The following is a 24,925-nucleotide window of genomic DNA, read 5'->3' as shown; positions in this document are numbered from 1 at the left end:
ACGGAGCAGCTAGGCCCATGAGCCATGGCCGCTGAGCCTGCACATCCAGAGCCTGTGCTCTGCAATGGGAGAGACCACAACAGTGAGAGACGCGCGTACCACAAAAAAAAAAAAAAAAAAAAAACAACTCCTGAAAAAGAACTCTGCAGGCCAAGACTGTCTGACCAAGACAATTCTACCAAACGTTTAAAAGAGAACTAACACCAATTCTACACAATCTCTTTCAAAAAAAATAAGAGAAAAAAACAGCTAATAAACCAATTCAGGAGAGTAGAGGATGTAAGATCAATATACAAAAATCAACTGCAATGAATGCAAAAATGAAATTTTTAAAAACTATGCCATTTACAAAAACATCAAAAAGAATAAAATAGTTACAAATAAATTTAACCAAAGTACAAGAAGTGGACTTTCCTGGTGGCTCAGTGGTTAACAATCTGCCTGCCAATGCAGGGGACACGGATTCGAGCCCTAGTGTGGGAGGATCTCACATGCCGTGGAGCAACTAGGCCCGTGCGCCACAACTACTGAGCCTGCACTCCGGAGCCCGCGAGCCACAACTACTGAAGCCCGCACGCCGCAACTACTGAGCCTGTGAGCCACAACTGCTGAAGCCTGCACGCCTAGAGCCCATGCTCCGCAACAAGAAAAGTCACCACAACGAGAAGCCCGCACGCACACCACACAAAGAAGAGCCCCCAGTCACCGCGCGCGACCAGAGAAAGCCTGCACCAGCAACAAAGACCCAACACAGCCAAAAATTAATTAATTTTTTTTTAAAAAAGAACGGGGTAGGGGGAAAGGAGAGTGGATTTGGCTACAAAGGGACAGCATGAGGGATCGTTGTGGTAGAGGAAATGTACTGCATCTAGACTACATCAAAGTCAGTATCCTAGTTGTGATATTGTATTACAGCTTTGCAAGATGTTACCACTAGGAGAAACTGGGTAAAAGGTACTCTATTATTTCTTATAACTTCATGTGATTCTACAATTATCTCAAAATAAAGTTTAATTTTTTTAAAATTGCTTTTAACACACACACACAGTAACCTGCAGAAGAATTTAATTTTAAAATTTGCTATATAATATCACACTGGAAATATTCCTATTTACCAGGAAATATCTTTTTCCTTTTGAAGAAAATCCAACATATAATTCAGCTGTCCCTTCTCTGAATTTAAAATATACAATTTATTAAATATATAAAGTTGCTAAGGTTATAATTTTAACAGTTATAGGTGCTTGTTAAAAGATATGACTTAAGTTGTCACAGTGGGCATAATGAAGCAATATTCGATAACACTAACTCCATTTTAAAAAATGGAGATGCCTTACAAGGAAAATAATAAAATACTCTGAATTTTACAAGGCAAGATTTTACGTGAAGTGCTTTGAGGAAATAAATATTGATATAAAAGGAATATAAGCTGAAGATTTTTATGGGAAAAGAAAATATTAAGTTTATTCTACCATGAAGGACCCATTTAGCATAGCTAGAGTTCTTTTTCTTATGCTAAAACACACCTAAAACTTTAAGGGCTTGCACCAATATCTGCAAGATTTGTATATATGCTAAACACAGGTTCATCCAGTTTTACTAACAGGTTAACAATATAAAATGAATACTGGACACGGATTAAAGATAAACATATTAAGATTAGAAAATGACCAATAAGAACCTACTGTCTTTGGCTGATGATTTACTTTTTTATCTTCCAGATCCTTGAATTTTGATCGAAAAGAAATCATTTTCTCTTGAAGTTCTGGTGTACACAGTTCGTACACATCCAACATAAGAGGAAATTTAACATCCTATATACAAACCAAAAGAAAAAGGGTAAACAGACTTATAAAGGTAGTTATTTAAAATATTTATCACACTTTTTTAAGTACTGCTTTCATATTCAAATAAAGTTGAAAATAAGAACTGTAAAAATCACGTGGAAATCTAAGCATTTGAAAATATGTTTATTTTCAATCTTGTCCTAACTTTTTTTTTTTTTTTTTTTTTTGCGGTACGCAGGCCTCTCACTGTTGTGGCCTCCCCCGTTGCGGAGCACAGGCTCCGGACGCGCAGGCTCAGCGGCCATGGCTCACAGGCCTAGCCGCTCTGTGGTATGCGGGATCCTCCCGGACCAGGGCACGAACCCGTGTCCCCTGCACCAGCAGGCGGACTCTCAACCAGTGCGCTACCAGGGAAGCCCGTGGTCCTAACTTTAAGATAAAAAATTTTTTAACTTTTCCATTAAACATTTTAACCCATGAAACTGGCCGCAGAGGAGTTACCAAAAATTTAAACAACAGGGACTTCCCTGGTGGCCCAGTGGTTAAGAATCCACCTCCCAATACAGGGGACACGGGTTCAATCCCTGGTCAGGGAACTAAGATCCCATATACCACGGAGCAACTAAGCCTGCGTGCTCTAGAGCCCACACACAACTAGATAGCCCATGTGCCGCAACTACTGAGCCCGTGTGCTCTGGAGCCCCACACACCACAACTAGAGAGCCCACATGCTGCAATTACTGAGTCTGTGCGCTCTGCAGCCCGTGCGCCACAACTAGAGAGCCCGAGTGCTGCAACTACTGAGCCCACATGCTCTAGGGCCCGTGTGCCACTAGAGAGAAGCCCGCATGCTGCAAAGAGCCCATGCGCCACAACGAAAGATCCCGCATGCTGCAATGAAGATCCCATGTGCTGCAACTAAGACCCAATGCAGCCAAATAAGTTTTTTTTTAATTTAAACAATTAAAGAAGCATTTCAGAAATACTAGACTAGCAGATATTTCAACTACATTTAACCTGTTCCTATGACCCTAAGTATATCTGAAAATGTATTATAAATTTCAGCTCAAGAGGCTAAAATTACATATACCTCTCCCAAGGATCAGACGCTATGGATGCACAGCAGAGCTACAGTTCAACAAAACAGATAAATCATAAGGTTAGCTCTGACGTCAAACGATTACAATTTAAGTATTCCTTGGGCACCAGTAATTTAACACTCTCCTCTCACCTGGAAGAAAGGAACCGCCTAGAATAGAGTGTGTTATATTGCCCCTTACCCCACTCCCGTCCCCAAACCTACTGGACCAGTATCTCTGGAACTGAGGATCTGGTCTAGGGCAATATTTCTGGGGAATGGATGGCATCCATCAGAATTACCTGGGAATCTTTTGAAAAATGTAAGACCTACTAAGGCCCCACTTAATCAGATGCTTGGTGGCAGTTGAGGGGCAGGCGTGTGTATGATTTAAAATAAAAAGGACAATAGATAATTCCAATATATATTCTTGATTAAGAACCACTTGTCTAATGTTAATAACTTCCCTATTTATAGTATTTTAAAGTGAGTTTACCCCTAAAAGAATAAAAAAACCTATTGTAAGTTATGAATTACCTTCAAAGAATTACAATAATTCATTATAGTAAAGTTCATTACTAACCTTAAGAACTTTGGCATTCACAGATTCCTTCTCTTTATAAAAAAATCGAACCATCTGAATAGTCAAGTAAGCAGGCAACCGGCTGATCTTGGACTGAGGAGAAAAAGTGGAAAGAAATTCTGTAACATACAAATACCACGCAAATTTTTAATTCCTCAGTTTGGTAAAAACAAAGACTGGGTAACATTAATTAGCTGGAAACCCTTCTAGTAAATGGAACTGGATTCCAAAACTTACAGATTTGATGTACAAAGCATTTCTTTGCAATGTTGGAGACTGTTTGGTGATTTCTTCCTGAAGTCGCTAAAAAAGAACATAACAGAAGTCCAAACATTAAAGAATTTTCTTCTGCAATACAGTTATATCTTTAATTCTTTTAAAAATTATCAGCACTACTAATTAATAGACAACACACAGGACGTCAACGGATTTATACCCCTGAGAAATAATTTGAATGAAGACAATGTGGGAAGGCTTTTAGATATGGTTCAGTTCTTAAAAGGCATCAATTTTTACTGGCATGAACTCCTCAGAATGTAAATAATATTTGAAGTCTTTTAATTATGACCCAAATGCTCAGATTCTGAGAGTTTATACTGTATTTTATACAACCTAAGGAAGCCTTTCATGGTATTCCTCTACTTATGGATCAACAGAATATTCATATTAGAAGAAAATTAAGAGAATGCAGATAACCCTGTTCTTTACGCTTTATTTAGCAAAGCCTTCCAGAACAAATCAGTTATTGCTAAATCTGAGAAAAGTCGTAACACAGAAAACCTCTGTTAATCTAATAAATGTGGGAAAGCCTTTAGCCATTATATCTTATAACCATCATGTCTGCCATTCCACTCCTTACAGCCTGTGTGACACTGAGCAAGACAGTTATCCCTCTGGGCATCATCTGTAAATGGTGCATGGTCTGTAAATGGTGCTAACAGCATTTAACGTGACAGTGCTATTGTTAGAATTACATGAGTTTGTACATGGAGAAAACTTGGAGAACTATTTGGTATATATTCTATGTTCAACAAGCATGTTATACTTGTATAAAAATTGTTTCAGGTTTGATTTTTTTAAATTACTAATTACAAAAGAAAGCACCATGGAGTAGCTTTTTAACATTTAACCAAGTTTATCTGGCAACAAAGAGGTAAAGAAATGTGGAGCAAAATTACTCAAAAATAAAACGAATGATGATAAGAAATCTAAAAAATTACCAAGACAACAAATACAACATCTCATTAATACATGTTGTTAAAGAAAGAATACATGGTACAATGTTACTCATCAGGTAAGCTACATATCATTATCATCAATTCATGATCATCTAGAAGTTCCAGGTATACTTAGTTTTCCTGGAATTTTATAAAATTACGAAGAATACACCCTGGAGAGTCCCTGCCGAAACATTCTATACCACACTCTCCAATTAACATTTACAGCACGTTTTGATGCCCCAAAACTTGCATCATAATTTTTTATAGGACTTAGGGCGGTAAGCTAGTATCTGTATGCTTTTATTTTTACTTTTTTTTTTAACATCTTTATTGCAGTATACAATGGTGTGTTAGTTTCTGCTTATAATAAAGTGAATCAGCTATACATATACATATATCTCCATATCTCCTCCCTCTTGCATCTCCCTCCCATCCTCCCTATCCCACCCCTCTAGGTGGTCACAAAGCACCGAGCTTAACTCCCTGTGCCGTGTGACTGCTTCCCACTAGCTATCTATTTTACATTTGGTAGTGTAAATGTCCATGCCACTCTCTCACTTCTTCCCAGCTTACCCTTCCCCTTCACCTTGTCCTCAAGTCCATTCTCTACGTCTGCATCTTCATTCCTGTCCTGCCCCTAGGTTCTTCAGAACCATTTTTTTTTCCCTTAGATTCCATATATATGTGTTAGCATATGGTATTTGTTTTTCTCTTTCTGACTCACTTCACTCTGTATGACAGATTCTAGGTCCATCCACCTCACTACAAATAACTCAATTTCGTTTCTTTTTATGTCTGAGTAATATTCCATTGTATATATGTGCCACATCTTCTTTATCCAGTCATCTGTCGATGGACACTTAGGTTGCTTCCATGTCCTGGCTATTGTAAATAGAGCTGCAATGAACATTGTGGTACATGACTCTTTTTGAATTATGGTTTTCTCAGGGTATATGCCCAGTAGTGAGACTGCTGGGTGGTATGGTAACTCTGTTTTTAGTTTTTTAAGGAACCTCCATATGGTTCTCCATAGTGGCTGTATCAATTTACATTCCCACCAACAGTGCAAGAGGGCTCCCTTTTCTCCACACCCTCTCCAGCATTTATTGTTTGTACGTTTTTTGATGATGGGCATTCTGACTTATAATGAGGTGATACCTCATTGTAGTTGTGATTTACATTTCTCTAATGATTAGTGATGTTGAGCATCCTTTCATGTGTTTGTTGGCAGTCTGTATATCTTCTTTGGAGAAATGTTTATTTAGGTCTTCTGCCCATTTTTGGATTGGGTTGTTTGTTTTTTTGTTATTGAGCTGCATGAGCTACTTGTCAATTTTGGAGATTAATCCTTTGTCAGTTGCTTCATTTGCACATATTTTCTCCCATTCTGAGGGTTGTCTTTTCATCTTGTTTATGTTTCCTTTTGCTGTGCAAAAGCTTTTAAGTTTCATTAGTTCCCATTTGTTTTTGTTATTATTCCCATTTCTCTAGGAGGTGGGTCAAAAAGGATCTTGCTGTGATTTATGTCAAAGAGTGTTCTGCCTATATTTTCCTCTAAGAGTTTTATAGTGTCTAGCCTTACATTTAGGTTTTTAATCCATTTTGAGTTTATTGTTGTGTATGGTGTTAGGGAGTGTTCCAATTTCATTCTTTTACATGTAGCTGTCCAGTTTTCCCAGCACCACTTATTGAAGAGGCTGTCTTTTCTCCATTGTATATTCTTGTCTCTTATCAAAGATAAGGTGACCATATGTGTGTGGGTTTATCTCTGGGCTTTCTATCCTGTTCCATTGATCTATCTTTCTGTTTTTGTGCCAGTACCAAACTGTCTTGATTACTGTAGCTTTGTAGTATAGTCTGAAGTCCAGGAGCCTGATTCCTCCAGCTCCGTTTTTCTTTCTCAAGATTGCTTTGGCTATTTGGCGTCTTTTGTGTTTCCATACAAATTGTGAAACTTTTTGTTCTAGTTCTGTGAAAAATGCCATTGGCAGTTTGATAGGGATTGCACTGAATCTGTAGATTGCTTTGGGTAGTACAGTCATTTTCACAATGTTGATTCTTCCAATCCAAGAACATGGTATATCTCTCCATCTGTTAGTATCATCTTTAATTTCTTTCATCAGTGTCTTATAGTTTTCTGTGTACAGGTCTTTTGTCTCCTTAGGTAGGTTTATTCCTAGGTATTTTATTCTTTTTGTTGCAATGGTAAATGGGAGTGTTCCCTTAATTTCTCTTTCAGATTTTTCATCATGTGTATAGGAATGCAAGAGATTTCTGTGCACTAATCTTGTATCCTACTACTTTTACCAAATTCATTGATTAGTTCTAGCAGTTTTCTGGTAGCATCTTCAGGATTATCTATGTATAGTATCATGTCTTCTGCAAATAGTGGCAGCTTTACTTCTTCTTTTCCGATTTGGATTCCTCTTATTTCTTTTTCTTCTCTGATTGCTGTGGCTAAAACTCCCAAAACTATGTTGAATAACAGTGGTGAGAGTGGACAACCTTGTCTTGTTCCTGATCTTAGAGGAAATGGTTTCAGTTTTTCACCATTGAGAACGATGTTGGCTGTGGGTTTGTCATATATGATCTTTATTATGTTGAGGTAAGTTCCCTCTATGCCTACTTTCTGAAGGGTTTATATCATAAATGGGTACTGAATTTTGGGGAAAGCTTTTTCTGCATCTAGAGAGATGATCATATGGTTTTTCTCCTTCAATTTGTTAATATGGTTTATCACATTGATTTGCATATATTTACATATGCTTTTCAAGTGAACTTCTCTTAAAAGCCATTATGCTTCACCACACCTCTTCCCTCAGTTATCACAGGGCAAAGAATAGCACTATTTATCTATCTGTTTCTTATAGAAACATTTACCAATACTTCCCCTAACCAATCTTACCCCAAACTGTAAATGAGAGCTCCCTGACAACAAATAATCTTGTTTTCAATGTAATCCCTGCCCCAATTCACTGCCCATCATTCAAGAGATGTACATATTCCCCCAAACCATATCAAATAAATGTTAGGCAAGCAAAATTGTTCTTTTTTATCAATCTGCTCATTAGGGTGGATTCTTTAGTATGGCACTGGGGAAACAGTACTAACTGAATAATAAGACAAGCAAGTTTTATTTCTGGCTCTGCCACAAACCAATTAAATCACTTAAATTCTAGGGCCTCAACTTTAATACTAGTGCAATGGCAGAATGACTACATGCCCGTATTTGCACAGTACAACCCCAGTTTTTACCTCACAATTATTAATATATCCTCATTATAATACCCTCAGAGGCCTCCTTCGAGCCTCTGGCCACAACATTTTTGTCAACCAATCAATACACAACCTTGTTTTACGTGTGTTTCTGCTATTTAATGACACCTTAACATACACTGAACTCACAGTCAAGTAAACTATAACTCATCCCTGAATGAAGCTTATCTAACAAAGGTTATTTTCTCCTTAAGGCACATCACAGCCTTCTTGCACTTAGAACACCAGACAGCACTTCAGCATTATGCCTGAAGGCCATTATAAACAGCAAGATCACCAACAAAAAGCACAAAAATGCAAGAAATGTGGCATTAAAATTACTGCAAAAAGGGTACTTGTTTATAGTATGAGCACTGAAACAAGAAGGCAGAGCAGGCTTCCCTGGTGGCGCAGTGGTTGAGAGTCCGCCTGCCGATGCAGGGGACACAGGTTCGTGTCCCGGTCCGGGAAGATCTCACATGCCGCGGAGTGGCTGGGCCCGTGAGCCATGGCCGCTGAGCCTGCGCGTCCAGAGCCTGTGCTCCGCAATGGGAGATGCCACAACAGTGAGAGGCCCGTGTAGCGCAAAAAAACAAAAGGCAGAGCATCACCTTTGGGGACCTCAGGTGAAACAGCGTGAGTCAGGCAACTCAAAATTTTTGTCACCCTGTGCATATCTACAAATGACCATGAAAGCACCATGAGTACTGATGTTGGGGTTACAAATACATTTTAGCAAGTAGGTGTATTTGCAAATACAGAATCTACGAACAATGGGGAGGAACTGCAATTGTCCTTACCAACTTAAGTCCTGTAAAAAGATACTTGACTTCTTGATTGATAAAACAGCTAAGCTGAAGCTGACTTTCCTTTCCTTTACTGACTTCTTCTTCTTCAGATTCTGTACATTTCATGCTTTGAAAAATAAGATAAGGAATTTTCCAATAGGCATTCAATTTGTTATATAATCTTGAATAAGTTATCCTAATGCTATTAAAATTAATAGCATCATTCACTGGTATTTAAAACATTTCAGTCTTCCAATAGAGATTCATTTTAATATACTTAAAAATGCTCATTCACTTACCAACAATACGGATTAATGAATGTGTGTAAAAGGATAAACTCTCAACAAATTTAAGTTGGTATTTATAGTCTTAAAATGGTCTTAATAACCCAACGATAGATGAATCTTTTTCTAAGTTTCCACCCATGATGTAGAAAATAGTATTCTCCTAAATTCATGTTTTATTAATTATATCAATCTCATGTATATAATTTAGCTGATTTATCCCATTTCATAATTAAAAATTAATTCTCTATGAGGTGAATTAATGAGGTATTCTGATAAAGGTGTTCTTAGGAAAAAATATGAATGTCCTTAAAGAGTACATTTATCTAAACTTCAAGAGCACTCCAAAGGGTGTATTTTTCCAAATTCCTAATTTCCATATTTTTTAAGCATAAAAACCTCTGAAGAATTTTCCTTCATATCCCACCCACCACTCCAGCAGGCAACAACGCTATTTATACCAATTCACTTCTAAGTTACGATTACAGTCATACTAATCTTGGCTCATAAGGATACGTAGTTTCAAATTCAACTCCGAAGAACTGATCAATTAAACTTTTCTTTTTAGAAGGTGTCACTGCTGGTACAGATGAAGAATCTGTCTGCAAAAGTTAAGATGAAATAAAAATTCCAACTTTACTTCATATGGATATTAATGTACATTGGCTCCCACACAATCCAGTTTAGTAACACACATTTAGACTTTTTAAAATGTAATCCCTTTCTGTAAAATTCTTCTACTGATCAAAAAATATTACCAAAAAATTACAGATGCTCAATAATCTCAATTGATTAAATTTAGCAAATAATTCATTGAATTCAAGCATCAAATGCAAGCTGTCAAGTTCCAACTACAGATTCAGCATCTAAAGTATTCAAGTACATGTCTACCTATTAAGATGAACTGACTTTAGGGTGGGGGTGGGATAGAGAATCAAAGTCTATATTCACAAATGTATTTCAATTACCTCTTTAACAGTATCATCCTCTATAGCTTCCAATTTCTGTTGCAATACTCGCATCATTTGTATCCAACATTCATTAGCATCCTGTAATTTAAAAAGTGACACAGTAAGTAATCCTGGCTATTACAGTGTTTGATCTATAAAATGCTTCCAAAGTAATTACTGTTTCCTTAGAGAAGGGGAAGGAAGTTTTTTTCTTAAAAAATATTAAGCCAAATTAAATATTATATGATCTTCAAAACAATGAAGAATTCCAGAATAGTTTATTCATTCATTCAAGAGATGTTTCGTGAATTCATCATTATGCTAAACACTATTCTAGACACTAGGAATACACAACAGTCAACAAAACAGAAAAAGTTCTAATGGGGAACATAAACAAAATATAACAAATTCAAGTGAAGAGAGGGTTATGAAGGAAAAAAAAGCAATATGGGAGCTGAAAGTGATTAGGGGATTGTCAACAAACACATGAAGGATACTCAACATCACTAATCATTAGAGAAATGAAAATCAAAACTACAATGAGGGGCTTCCATGGTGGCGCAGTGGTTGCGAGTCCGCCTGCCGATGCAGGGGACACAGGTTCGTGCCCCAGTCTGGGAAGATCCCACATGCCGCAGAGCGGCTGGGCCCGTGAGCCATGGTCGCTGAGCCTGCACGTCTGGAGCATGTGCTCCATAACGGGAGAGGCCACAACAGTGAGAGGCCTGCGTACCGCAAAAAAAAAAAAAAAAAAAAAAAAAAAACTACAATGAGGTATCACCTCACACTGGTCAGAATGGCCATCGTCGAAAAATCTACAAACAATAAATGCTGGAGAGAGTGTGGAGAAAACGGAAACCTCTTGCACTGTTGGTGGGAATGTAAATTGACACAGCCACTATGGAGAACAGTATGGAGGTTCCTTAAAAAACTACAAATAGAACTACCATACGACCCAGCAATCTCACTACTGGGCATATACCCTGAGAAAACCATAATTCAAAAAGAGACATGTACCACAGTGTTCACTGCAGCTCTATTTACAATAGCCAGGACATGGAAGCAACCTAAGTGTCCATCGACAGATGAATGGATAAAGAAGATGTGGCACATATATACAATGGAATATTACTCAGCCATAAAAAGAAACGAAATTGAGTTATTTGTAGTGAGGTGGATGGACCTAGAGTCTGTCATACAGAGTGAAGTAAGTCAGAAAGAGAAAAACAAATACCATATGCTAACACATATACATGGAATCTTAAAAAAAAAAAAAAAGGTTCTGAAGAATCTAGGGGCAGAACATGAACAAAGATGCAGATGTAGAGAATGGACTTGAGGACAAGGGGAGGGGGATGGGTAAGCTGGGACGAAGTCAGACAGTGGCATGGACATATATACACTACTAAATGTAAAACAGATAGCTAGTGGGAAGCAGCTGCATAGCACACGGAGATGAGCTAGGTGCTTTGTGACCACCTAGAGGGGTGGGATAGGGAGGATGGGAGGGAGATGCAAGAGGGAGGAGATATGGGAATATATGTATATGTATAGCTGATTCACGTTGTTATAAAGCAGAAACTAACACACCATTGTAAAGCAATTATACTCCAATAAAGATGTTAAAAAAAAAAAAAGAAAGTGATTAGGGGAAGGGAAGTGTGCTGTTTCAATAGGACTGTCAAGGAAAGCCTCTGATGCCTTGACATTTGAGCCATGATACCTGAATGAGGTGAGGAAGCAAGCCATGCACCTGGGAGCCAAAGGAACAAGAGCAAAGGCCCTACCGAAAGAGGATACTTGGGGGGTTTTTTAAAAATAGCAAGGAAGTCAGTGTATCTGGAGAGAATTGAGCAAGGGGAAGAGTAGCACATGATAAGCTCAGAGAGGGAGCCAGGAGCTAGACTGTTTAGGACTGAGACAGAAAGTCACTAGGAGGTACTGAACAAGGAAACCAGCATAATCTTATTTACATTTTTAAAAGGACTCTGGGGCTGTATAGAGAAACACCACAAAAGGCAGAAGCAAGATGATCAGTTAACAGACTACTGCACCTCTCCAGGCAAGAGATAATGGTGGTGTGAACTACAGAGGACTGATTATTTGTATTTCCAAATATAATCCAGTAAGTGTAGGACGCCTAAATTTTACATTTACAAAATAAAAACCACAGAACCTTGCCCTGATTACCTGTTGAAGATATTGTCCTTGTTCGCCCTTCTCTGCAAACTGTGGAAAAGCCATGTGCAAAAACTGCAGTAGAATAATAGGTGGAATACTAGAAGAAGTTTTATCCATGGAATCAAACAAATCTCTAAGGGCTTAAAAACAAAGCAAATACTTCCTTAGTAAAATAGTGACATATTTAATACATGCTACTGTAAATTAATTCTCAATTAATACCAAGAAATGCCTATTATTTTTAGGTATATGTATTCCTTTTGCAATTGTTGGATCCCTAATAAGAAAATAATTTGTTTTTAAATCTTAACTCACCAGAAGACTTTACAATACAATCACTAGATATAAACAATGTCTCTCTCTCTCCTTGACAGCCTTTGTCTTCCCTAATAAAGCAAGGTATATTCATTTAATACAGACAACACATAACTTCTGTCTAGGAATCACAGAGGCATGATGTTACAGTTCCGCCATTATCAGGACGTCAGGTAACCACTCCCAGCCCTCCTCCCTTTAAGCCCATACTTGGTTCCCGTGTACTGAACTCCTGAGTATTGAAATCTGGAGTATGTTTAAATGAAGTATGTTATCCTCTCTCAACATGACCATAAATCCCATGATGGTCATAAACTCAACCCTGCTCTTGAGTTCAGAATACTTTTTTCTCTGTTGACTCCCTAGCTATCACACCTTGCCCTTACTTCATGTATAGCAAAACTCTAATCTAGCTTATCTTGCCTTGTTTTGTTAACTAAAATGTGAAATGTTATCATTAGTATACAGACTATTTAGCATAGCAAATACTAAAATATAACATCTCAGCACAAAGTAAGTACTCAATGAAATGTTCCTGAATAAAACTACTAAACACAATGTTTAAAAAATATTTTAGGAGGTAGAGCTGAAATTATGCATCCCTACTAAGCTAATAATTTTTAAAATAAAAAAAGCCTAAATTGTAATAACACTTTAAAGGATACACTTCTCAAAAAAAAAAAAAAAAGAAAAACAAGAAAAAAACCCAGATGATTTAATATATACCATGAACAGAGCATCTCAAATACTTCACTAGTTTGAAAGAAAAAGGTCAAAAGACACACTATACATTAAGAGACTAATGAGACATAACAACATAACTAAGTGCAATGTGTGATCCTAAATTGGCTCCTGAAGCAAAAAAGAAAAACAACTTTATAATGGGCAGTACAGGGTTAATTGGCAAAATTTAATCAAGTCAGTATTACGAGTTAACATCAGTGTTAAACTCCCAGACTTTGAAAAATAACCATCTTGTGGCTATGAATGTCCTTATTCTCAGGAAATACATACTGAGGTATTCAGGAACAAAAAACAGGATGTCTGCAACTTATTCTCAAATGGTTCAGAAAAAAAGAACATGCATTACACAGAATGATGAACCAGATGTGACAAAAAGTTAGTAACTGGTGAATTCTTGCAACTTTTCTGTGAACTGAAATTTATTTCAAAATAAAAACTTAAAAAATCAAGAAGCAAAAAGTAAAGAACGGTATTTTTCATCCCATAAATACTGCAAACCTCCTGTAAGACTCTGGAGAAGCTGTTGAAATTCTGAGCAACTCTTAGATACGTAAGTTACAAGATGAACTAGATATATGATCACATTTTCCCAGTAAAAACTTCATTTCAGGGGGCTTCCCTGGTGGCGCAGTGGTTGAGAATCTGCCTGCTAATGCAGGGGACATGGGTTCGAGCCCTGGTCTGGGAGGATCCCACATGCCGCAGGGCAACTAGGTCGGTGAGCCACAACTACTGAGCCTGCGTGTCGGGAGCCTGTGCTCCGCAACAAGAGAGGCTGCGAGAGTGAGAGGCCCGCGCACCGCGATGAAGAGTGGCCCCCACTTGCCACAACTAGAGAAAGCCCTCGCACAGAAATGAAGACCCAACACAGCAAAATTAAATAAATAAATTAATAAACTCCTACCCCCAACATCTTCAAAAAAGAAAACAAAACATTTCAACAAATGAATCTACTTTCAGGGAAAAAGGTTAGAGGAAAATCTCACTAATTCCAAATGATGCAAAGAAACCTACTGTTTATAGTATTACAAATTAATGATTGACCACAATGAGATACCATTTCACACCCCTAGAATGGCGATAATCAAAGACATTCAATACCTAGTGTCAGTGAGGATACAAAGAAATCAGAATCTTCATACATGCTGGGAGGAATATAAGATGATGCAGCTGCTTTGGAAAACAGTCTGGCAGTTCCTCACATAGTTACCATGTGACCCAACAATTCCTCTCCTAGACATATACCCAAGAGAAATGAAAACATATGTCCACACAGACTTGTACACAAATGTTTAGCAATATTTATATTGGTCAAGAAGTGGAAACTACCCAAATGTCTTATCAATGATGAAAGGATAAATGAAATGTGATATATCCAATACAATGGAATCTTACTCAGCAATAAAAAGGAATGAAGTACTGATACATGTTTACGATGTGGCTGAACCTCAAAAACATTCTAAGTGAAAGAAGCCATCAAAACAGACCATGTATTGTACAATTCCATTTATATCAACATTCTAGAATTGGCAAATCCGCAGACTGACAGTAGATTACTGGTTGCACAGGGCTGGTAGTAGTGACAGGAAACAGGGTGACTGCTGTTACAGGATTTATTTTCTAGTGATGAAAATATTCTAAATTTGATTGTGGTGATGACTGCATAACTCTATGAGTAAACTAAAAAACAGTGAATTGTATAATTTAAATGGGTGAATAGTACGGTATGTGAATTATCTCTCAATAAAGACATTACAGGGCTTCCCTGGTGGCGCAGTGGCTGGAGTCTGCCTGCCGATGCAGGGGACACGGGTTCATGCCCCGGTCTGGGAAGATCCCACATGCCGTGGAGCGGCTGGGCCTGTGAGCCATGGCCGCTGAGCCTGCGCGTCCGGAGCCTGTGCTCTGCAGCGGGAGAGGCCACAACAGTGAGAGGCCCGCGTACCGCCAAAAAAAAAAAAAAAAAAAAGTCCCAAGTTGTTTAATGTAAGTGTAAGTACTCTAATTTTAATGAGGTGATGTTTTAAAAATACATTTTGAAAAGATACTAAAAAAACTGTGAGTGAAAAATGACGTTTATTGAATACCATACTCCCTCTTGAAAAGTAGTATATTTAAGATACTGACCTGCAGTAATATACTGTGCTGAAGCCATTTCCCCTGAAGCTCTCAAGGCACCTGCATACCTAGGAACATTAAGACAGAATTAAATATTCACTTTATTCTGAAATTCAAATGGGAAGAAATTAGTTCAAAGGACTTATTATGAAACCCTCAACTACAAGTTTCTCTGAGTTGTTCCCACCATTTTTTCTTCTCTTCTGGTCTTGTTCCTTTAAGAATTACATGGGCAAAAAAGGACTGCTAAGAAAAAACGGAAATTAGATGAATGAAGCCTACTTTAAATTCTTTCCTCTTGTCTAACTCATCTATAACATTTTCTAAAAATTGTGTAAACAAAAAAGTACATATAGCTGACTCACTTTGTTATACAGCAGAAACACAACATTATAAAGCAATTATACTCCACTAAAGATGTTAAAAAAAATAAAATTAAAAAGCACATATTTAATATCCATTATTACAAAGAAAATAAAATATAATTTCAGAAATGAAGAAAAAAATCATTAGATCAAAAACATTAGATCAGGGCTTCCCTGTTGGCGCAGTGGTTGAGAGTCTGCCTGCCAATGCAGGGGACACGGGTTCGTGCCCCGGTCTGGAAAGATCCTACATGCCGCGGAGCAGCTGGGCCCGTGAGCCACGGCCACTGAGCCTGCGCATCCGGAGCCTGTGCTTCGCAACGGGAGAGGCCACAACAGTGTACCCGTGTACCGCAAAAACAACAAAAACAAAAACACAAACAAACAAAAAAAATTAAATCAAAATCAATAAATCTATATTCAGCACTAACTTCCTACACAACACTAAATAAGTCACTTAAATTTCAAGTCAGTTTTCTCACCTATAAAATGAAGGGTTCCTATTAAATGATTTCTAAATTCACTTTTATGATTCTCAGTTAATTTACAGCAGTACAAAGGACTGGCCACCCTAAAGGAAATACCCAAACCACTGTAGTTACTTATACAATGTTTTACGACAAAGGATCAAAAATTATCATTCAGGTAAAAACACCGGGCAATGGGAGAGATCCCACAAAACTAATATAAGATCAGTGTTTACTTGGGGGAGATGGGCAGTTGACTGGGAAAAGGTACAATAAAACGTCCTGGGATGATGAAAATGTTCTATATATCTGATTGTAAAATGAGTTACAGAGAATTTGCATTTGTCAAAACTGATCACACTGAACACATAAGATGCATACATTTCACTAGACGTAAATTATATTCCAATTTAAAAAAAAAGGGGACTTCCGTGGTGGCACTGTGGTTAAGCATCTGCCTGCCAATTCAGGGGACATGGGTTCGATCCCTGGTCCAGGAAGATCCCACATGCCGCAGAGCAACTAAGCCCATGTGCCACAACTACTGAGCCTGTGCGCTGCAACTACTGAGACTGTGCTCTGCAACAAAACAAGCCACTGCAATAAGAAGCCCACACACTGCGATGAAGAGTAGCGCCCGCTCACCGCTAGAGAAAGCCTGTGGAGCAACGAAGACCCAATGCAGCCAAGAAAGAAAAAAAAAACTCTGTGCTTATGTAAGTGAATGAAAGAGGTCACAGAAAATATTATGTTAAATTATACTCAATGGAATAATTTTCTTTCTTTTTTTCAATTGTTTAGATCTTTTGGAAACTCTTGCAACTAAAAAATTCTTAATTTTTCAATATACAATAATGCATGTTGTCTAAATTATATATGTTCATTTAAAAAATAAAAATCATATGGGCTTCCCTGGTGGCGCAGTGGTTGAGAGTCCGCCTGCCGATGCAGGGGACACGGGTTTGTGCCCTGGTCCGTGAAGATCCCACATGCCGCGGAGCGGCTGGGCCCGTGAGCCATGGCCGCTGAGCCTGCGCGTCCGGAGCCTGTGCTCCACAACGGGAGAGGCCACAACAGTGAGAGGCCCGTGTACCGCCAAAAAAAAAAAGAAATCATAATAGTTTCCCTGTCAGACAGTTTAGCAACTTTTTAAAGGGCACTTCTGAAGTTAAAACAAAGTACTCATAAAGTAGATGCATCCCATCTACTGTATGTAATTACATAACTGCCACTGTTATGAATTTACATCTAGTTACAGGGTAACATGAGTAGGTAACTATTACTACGTTTATGACAAAAGCTGCATTAATGAATTATCAATCTTTTTTTTATTATCTGAGAACAGAAAAATCATAGCTAATTTAATACCATCCCCCTAAAACTCTCAATATTATACCAAGAAAACTTGTAAGTCCTAATTAAGATAAAACCATCCAATAAGCCAAACATTCATAATGAACTTCACAAAGAAAAAACTGCTAGAAAAGAGGAGGAATTGACAGGGGTACTAAGAGTTTTAACAGATACAAATACTGAGAGGTTTTTCAGACAAAAGAACCAATAGAGTACCTTTCATAATCTTTGCAAATAAATAAAAATTAAATAATGATATAGAAAATCTGAATGTAATTAATAAACTTAGGGCTTCCCTGGTGGCGCAGTGGTTGAGAGCCCACCTGCCGATGCAGGGGACACAGGTTCGTGCTCCAGTCTGGGAAGATCCCACATGCTGTGGAGCGGCTGGACCTGTGAGCCATGGCCGCTGAGCCTGCGCGCTGAGCCTGTGCTCCGCGGCGGTAAAGGCCACAACAGTGAGAGGCCCGCGTACCGCAAAAAAAACAAAAAGAAACCAAAAAAAACAAATAAACTTAATGCCTATTATACTTTATCACCTACAAAAAGAGGATGCCTTGACTTTTCTATCATCTGTGAAATATTCACAACATTCAGTCACAGATCAGATCAACCCAAACATTCATTGACATAAAAATGAATAATTATTTGGTATTATATACATACAATGGTGTACCCTACAGCAGGGGTCCCCAACCCCCGGGACACTAAATGGTACTAGTATGTAGCCTCTTAGGAGCCCAGCCGCACAGCAGGAGGTGAGCAGCAGGCAAGGGAGAGAAGCTTCATCTGTATTTACAGCTGCTCCCCATCGCTCGCGTCACTGCCTGAGCTCCGCTTCCTGTCAGATCATCGGCCTCATTAGATTCTCATAGGAGTGCAAACTCTACTGTGAACTGCGCATGTGAGGGATCTAGGTTGCTTGCTCCTTATGAGAATTTAATGCCTGATGATCTGAGGTGGAGCTGAGGCAGTGATGGGGAGTGGCTACAAATACAGATTATCATTAGCAGAGAGGTTTGACTGCACAGAGACCATAATAAACCAACTGCTTGCAGACTCATATCAAAACCCCATCAGTGAGTGGCAAGTGAAAACCAGCTCAGGGCTCCCACTGATTCTGCATTATGGTGAGTTGTGTAATTATTTCATTATATATTATAATGTAATAATAACAGAAATAAAGTGCACAATAAATGTAATGCTCTGAATCATCCCGAAACCATTCCCCCCCCACCCCCACACTGGTCCATGAAAACACTGTCTTCCATGAAACCAGTCCCCGCTGCCAAAATGCTGGGGACCACTGCCCTACAGCATGAACATGAATGAACACACACACAACATGGAAAAGCCAAATATAACGAGCCTGACTCAAATGAACATAATCTGTATGTTTCTGTTCATGAAGAGTTCGAAATAAGCAAAATTACTCAAAATTAGAAGTCAGGTGAGTATAACAACTTTGCAAAGAAGGGTGGGGGCAGTGGATAGGAAGGGATTGGTGAGGGGATTTTTGGAGTGCTAACAGAGTTCTGTTGATCCCCATCAGTTACAGGAACGTGTTCACTCTGGGATAATTCATTTGTATATGTTTCTATATAATTCAATAATTAAAAGCAAACTTTGGTTTTGCACAGCAAAGGAAACCATAAACAAAACGAAAAGACAACAGGAGAAAATATTTGCAAATGATGCAACAGACAAGGGCTTAATTTCCAAAATATACGAACAGCTCATACAGCTCAACAACGAAAAAACAAACAAGCCAATCCAAAAATGGGCAGGGACTTCTCTGGTGGTCCAGTGGGTAAGCCTGCACACTCCCAATGCAGGGGGCCTGGGTTTGACCCCTGATTAGGGAACTAGATCCCACATGCATGCCGCAACTAAACAGTCCACATGCTGCAACTAAGAAGCCCGCGTGCAGCAACTAGGAAGTCCAGATGCCACAACTAAGGATTCCGCATGCCGCAACAAAGATCCTGCATGCTGCAACTAAGACCCAATGCAGCAAAAATAGTATAAATAATAATAAATTTTTTAAAAATAATAATACCTTTAAAAAAAGTCTACAAATAACAAATGCTGGAGAGGGTATGGAGAAAAGGGAACCCTCCTTACACAGTTGGTGGGAATATAAGCTGGTGCAGCCACTGTGGAAAACAGTATGGATGTTCCTCAGAAAAGTAAAAATAGAATTACCATATGATCCAGCAATTCTACTCCTGGACATATATCTGGACAAAACTATAATTCAAAAAGATACATACACCCCTATGTTCATAGCAGCACTGTTCACAATAGCCAAGACATGGAAACAACCTAAATGTTCATCGACAGCTGAATGGATAAAGAAGATGTGGCACATACATACAATGGAACACTACTCAGTCATAAAAAAAGAAAGAAATAATGCCATTTGCAGCAACACGGATACAACTAGAGACTGTCATACTAAGTGAAGTAAGTCAGAAACAGAAAGCCAAATACCATATGATATCACTTATATGTGGAATCTAAAATATGACACAAATGAACCTATCCCAGAAACAGAATCATGGACATAGAGAACAGACTGGTGGTTGCCAAGGGGGCGGGGGTTGGGGGGGGGAGTGGGAGGTTGCGGTTATCAGATGTAAGCTTTTATATACAGAATGGATAAAACAAGGTCCTACTGTATAACACAGAGAACTATATTCAATATCCTGTGATAAACCATAATGGAAAAGAATATTAAAAAACCAGAATATATGTATGTATAACCAAATCCCTTTGCTGGACAGCAGTAATTAACACAACACTGTAAATCAACTATACTTCAATAAAAAAAGCAAAAAACAAAAAACTTGGGGCAAAAGGAAAAGATAAGAATTTATAACTTATTTTTTAAATATTTATTTATTTTGACTACACCAGGTCTTAGTTGTGGCGTACGTGATCTTTAGTTGTGGCATGCGGGCTGCTTAGTTGCGGCAAGTGGACTACTTAATTGCAGCATGCAAACTCTTACTTGTGGCATGCATGTGGGATCTAGTTCCCCAACCAGGGATCGAACCCGGGCCCCCTGCATTGGGAGCACAGTGTCTTACCCACTGGACCACCAGGCAAGTCCCTTTTATAACATTTTTTAAAAAACATCTGAGCAATCTCATCTAATGAATAGAAAACAAGCAAAATCTCAGAATTAAATACTTTCATTCCTACATGAGAATAAATTAATGATCCAAGCATGCAACTTAAAAAATAATATAACAAGCCTAAGGAAAACAGAAATAAAACATTAATACAAACAAAAGTAGAACGAATCAGACAACTGAAAGAACTGAGTGAATAAATCTAATAGCTGATTCTGTGAAAAATACACAAACCTCTGGCAAGGTAATCAAAAGAGAAAAAATAACTAATATGAAATAAAAATGGAGAAAAAAATAGATCCCAAAACAGAGTAACTCATATGCTAAAATAGTTTAAAGACATAGGGACAAATTCGTAGGAAAAAATAAATTACCAAAACTGACTCAAAAAGACACAGAAAATGGACATTTAAAATGCCCCAAAAAGGGCTTCCCTGGTGGCGCAGTGGTGGAGAATCCGCCTGCCAATGCAGGGGACACAGGTTCGAGCCCTGGTCCAGGAGGATCCCACATGCCACAGAGCAACTAAGTCCATACGTCACAACTACTGACCCTGCGCTGTAGAGCCTGTGAGCCACAGCTACTGAGCCCATGTGCTGCAACTACTGAAGCTTGCATGCCTAGAGTCCATGCTCTGCAGCAAGAGAAGCCAACACAATGAGAAGCCCGTGCACCGCAACGAAGAGTAGCTCCCACTCGCCACAACTAGAGAAAAGCCCATGCGCAGCAATGAAGAACCAACACAGCCAAAAATAAATAAATAAATTTATAAAAATAAATAAAATGCCCCCAAAAAAGCTGGGTCCAGCCAATTTTATTCTATCAATTCTAAGTTCTATCAAGAATAGATCATTCCTCTACAAATTTGAAAATGAAAGTAAAATAGCAGTCTAGTAATTGCTAATGAAAAGACTATTTTGTACTTACTAAGAGTTGGCTTGCCAGTCTCCAATAAGACAAAAATACTGTCATGTGATACTGTCTTTTACAAGTAACATAGAATTTTCAAGAGTAATTTTTATTATATACACTTTTCACTTTAGGTTCTAAATTTAGAACTCCCGCATTAAGATGAGGTTCCACTGTTGGGCAGCATCAAGCAAACCAGATTTTATCTGCAGGTATTGTTCTTGGCCCTCACTGCTTCTCTTCAGCTAATCCAGCCTGTTTCTCTTAAATGCGTTTTCTTTCTACTCTTCATCAGTATACATCCCACTCTCCAGAACCTGCCATACATTTGAGGATGAACTTCAGCATCTCCAACAGTAAAGCATCTTTCATGGAATTGTCCTCTTTTCTTTCATTCCTATTTTATCAGTTAGTGTCATTTTCCCAAAGACATACAACCCCATCCACATCATTCTGTATCGATTAAGTTAGTAAGTACAGGGGCTTCCACCCTCTTACAACAACTTAGAATTCAAAATAGTTTACCTGGTTTCAAGAAAATGGAAGCAACAAGATGAAATCTCCCTGCTTATAAAAAACTCAGAGAAGTTAACTCCAAAACATGAAAGAGAGCTCTCCTTGACGTAGAGGCTATAATAAGGAATCCCAGATGAAAAAAGTAAAGAGGAAGTCTTGGAAATAAGGCAAATCTGTCCCAACTAGCCACCCTCTATGACAGGGAGCTGCCCCAGCAAGCTACTCATTCAGATAATTTGCACTTGGGACACAAGAGAATACACTGCATAAGATAAGTACACCATCTTCAAAGAAATGAAGATCTATATATCCAAAGAGAACAAAGTTAAAGGACCAAACAGGAAAAAAAAAAAACCTTTAAATAAGAATACTTTGGAGCCTCAGAGAAATAAAAGCAGGAATCATATCCAAAACTTAAGAAAGGGAGATTTTATTAAAAAGAAGGTTGTGATAAATGAGCAGTTGTGAAACAAAGCTAACGTACAAATCAGTGAAATGTAAAACAGAACTGAGGCATTCTCCTAGAACACAGCACATAAAAATAAAAGTGCAGAGAAAAAAAAGACATTAGCAACAGATCCAAGAACCCCAATATTTAGAATATAAGAGGAAGGTAAAATAGAAGAGAAGCAATATCTGAAGAAATAATGGCTAAGAATGTCCCAGAGTTTAGGACAACAGTCCTCAGACTAAAAGCACCCACTGAGGGCTAAATGAGATAAATAAAAGAAAACCCACACTTAGGACTGTTGGAAAACGTTGAAAACAAAAATAAAGAGAAAACCCTAAAAGTTACTGACAAAAGATTAAGAATAGAGATTGATATCAGACCTCTCATCAGTAACCATGGGCACACTACAACAGTGGGGAAATAACTATGAATCTCTGAGGAAAAATAACTGACTTTAACATTTCCCAGCAAAGCTGTTCTGAAACAGTACCCGTTTACTTGGTAGTCTTCCTCCATCAGACCATCAGTACCTTGAAAACAGGTGCTCTGTCTTATGCACTGGCAGTATATTAGTGGCAATCTAGGCAACTTCATGTAAATACCTGACAAGTGTTCACTTCAGAGAAATTCGGAAAACCTTCAGTTACTCTCAGGTTTCTGCATGTCCCTTCTCTCTCCTCTCTACTGCTCAATTTTATCAAAGCATTTCACAAGCCAGTAGGGGAGAAAAAACCACACAGCATTCATAAAGCTAAGAATCCAAACTGTAGTTCAGAATTCCACCACATATTAATAACTGGCAATGTATGAATCAAAACAGATGTAATAAATGTAGTCAGAATTAAATTACATATTTTTTAAAGTTACACATTTATACTCACTGAAGAGAAGGGACCCTCATTTTATAGACTATTTGATATGTTCTCAAAACATGGATAACTGTTTACTGTAAATACAATAGTATAAAAACAAAGTTCTATTTCTTTTAAAAACCGTTACTCACTGGTATAAGGATAAACATACAACGTATGTGTTTCTAGACTAGAATCGAGAATCCAATCTTACTTTTTATTACATACATTATGGTCAATTAATTTTCAAAAAAGGTGCTAAGACAATTCAACAGGAAAGACTAGTCTTCTCAACAAATGGTACTGAAAGAACTAGACATCCGCATGCAAAAGAATGGGGAAAACTACCTCCCACCATACAAAAAAATCACCTAAAAATGGATCATAGACCTAAATGTAAGAGCTAAAACTATATAACTCATAAAAAAATTTTATGACCTAGAAATTAGGCAATGGTTTCTTACATATGACACCAAGAAAAAAAATTCAACTACGTCAAAATTTAAATTTTCTGTGCTACAAGAATGCGGTCAAGAAAGTGAAAAGACAACTCACAAAATGGAAGAAAATATTCGCAAATTACCTGAAAAAGGACTTGTACCCAGAATATATGAAGAACACTTACAACTGAATAATAAAAAGACAAACCATTTAAAGCATAGGAAAAGGATATGCTGATCAGACATTTCTACAAAGATATACAAATGGCCAATAAGCACATGAAAAGATGCTCAACATCATTAGTCACTAGGTAAATACAAATGAGGGCCACAGTGAGATACCATTTCACCCTTAGGATGGCTATAATCAAAGACAGAGTCCCAAGATGGCAGCCACCATGAAGATGACTGCATAGATGTCAATGTTACATCTGAAGATCAACAAAAGATAAATGTGCACAGAATACAAGTAGAATCACAGTTAAAGGAAGAAACAGAATTAAAAAAGAAACAACTCCAAAATTTAGGAGATGCTTGTGAGGATATCACACTTGCAGATGACAACTGCTTAATGATATCTCATCAGATTAGTGATGTTTTCATTAGCCATTCTCAAGAAGAAACTTCAAGAAATGTTAGAAGAAGCAAAGAAAAATTTCCAAAAAGAAACTGATACCTTAGAATCCAGAGTGGAATCAATGCAGCAGGTGTTAGCAGATTTGAAAGTTTAGTTATATGCAAAACTGGAGAACAGCATAAACCTTGAAGCAGGAGAACGCTAAACATTTTACAATACTTTTAAAATGTTGCTCAACAGAGGTTACCATGTGACCGAGCAACCCACTCATAATCAAGAGAAATGAAAACAACTCATCTGCACAAAAACTTGTGCTTGAGTGTTCATAGCAGCATTATTCATAATAGCTAAAATATGGAAACAATCCAAATGTCCATCAACTGATGGATAAACAAAACATAGTATATCCATACAATGGAATATTATTCATCCATACAAAGGAATGAAGTATTGAATCATGCTACAACATGGATGAACGTAGAAAACATTATGCTAAGTAAAAGAAGCCAGTCAGCAAAAAGACCACGTACTGTATGATCCCATTAATATGAAATGT

At 37.9% G+C, this 24,925-nt stretch overlaps 1 protein-coding gene and 1 pseudogene across 3 annotated transcripts in view; one reads left to right on the top strand and one right to left on the bottom strand.

Moving 5' to 3' along the window:
• USP14 (ubiquitin specific peptidase 14) overlaps positions 1-24,925 on the bottom strand; it is a 45,506-nt gene that overhangs the window by 4,351 nt on the left and 16,230 nt on the right. The window contains exons 6-13 of one of the 2 annotated variants that reach the window (XM_079943419.1): positions 15,313-15,371; positions 12,136-12,266; positions 9,964-10,044; positions 9,512-9,597; positions 8,724-8,838; positions 3,686-3,751; positions 3,449-3,541; positions 1,686-1,814 (exon numbers count right to left, since the gene is read on the bottom strand). In XM_079943419.1, coding sequence (XP_079799545.1) covers positions 1,686-1,814; positions 3,449-3,541; positions 3,686-3,751; positions 8,724-8,838; positions 9,512-9,597; positions 9,964-10,044; positions 12,136-12,266; positions 15,313-15,371 — 760 coding nt within the window. The remainder of the gene's footprint in view (positions 1-1,685; positions 1,815-3,448; positions 3,542-3,685; positions 3,752-8,723; positions 8,839-9,511; positions 9,598-9,963; positions 10,045-12,135; positions 12,267-15,312; positions 15,372-24,925) is intronic. The other variant, XM_079943420.1, reaches the window with a different exon arrangement.
• Positions 18,680-24,574, top strand: LOC307196956 (prefoldin subunit 4-like; annotated as a pseudogene). The gene has a single exon. The product of its transcript is annotated as a prefoldin subunit 4-like (transcript).

The sequence above is a fragment of the Stenella coeruleoalba genome (assembly GCF_951394435.1).
Source record: "Stenella coeruleoalba genome assembly, chromosome: 14".
NCBI lineage: Eukaryota > Metazoa > Chordata > Mammalia > Artiodactyla > Delphinidae > Stenella > Stenella coeruleoalba.
This window is presented reverse-complemented; position numbering and strand designations above follow the sequence as displayed.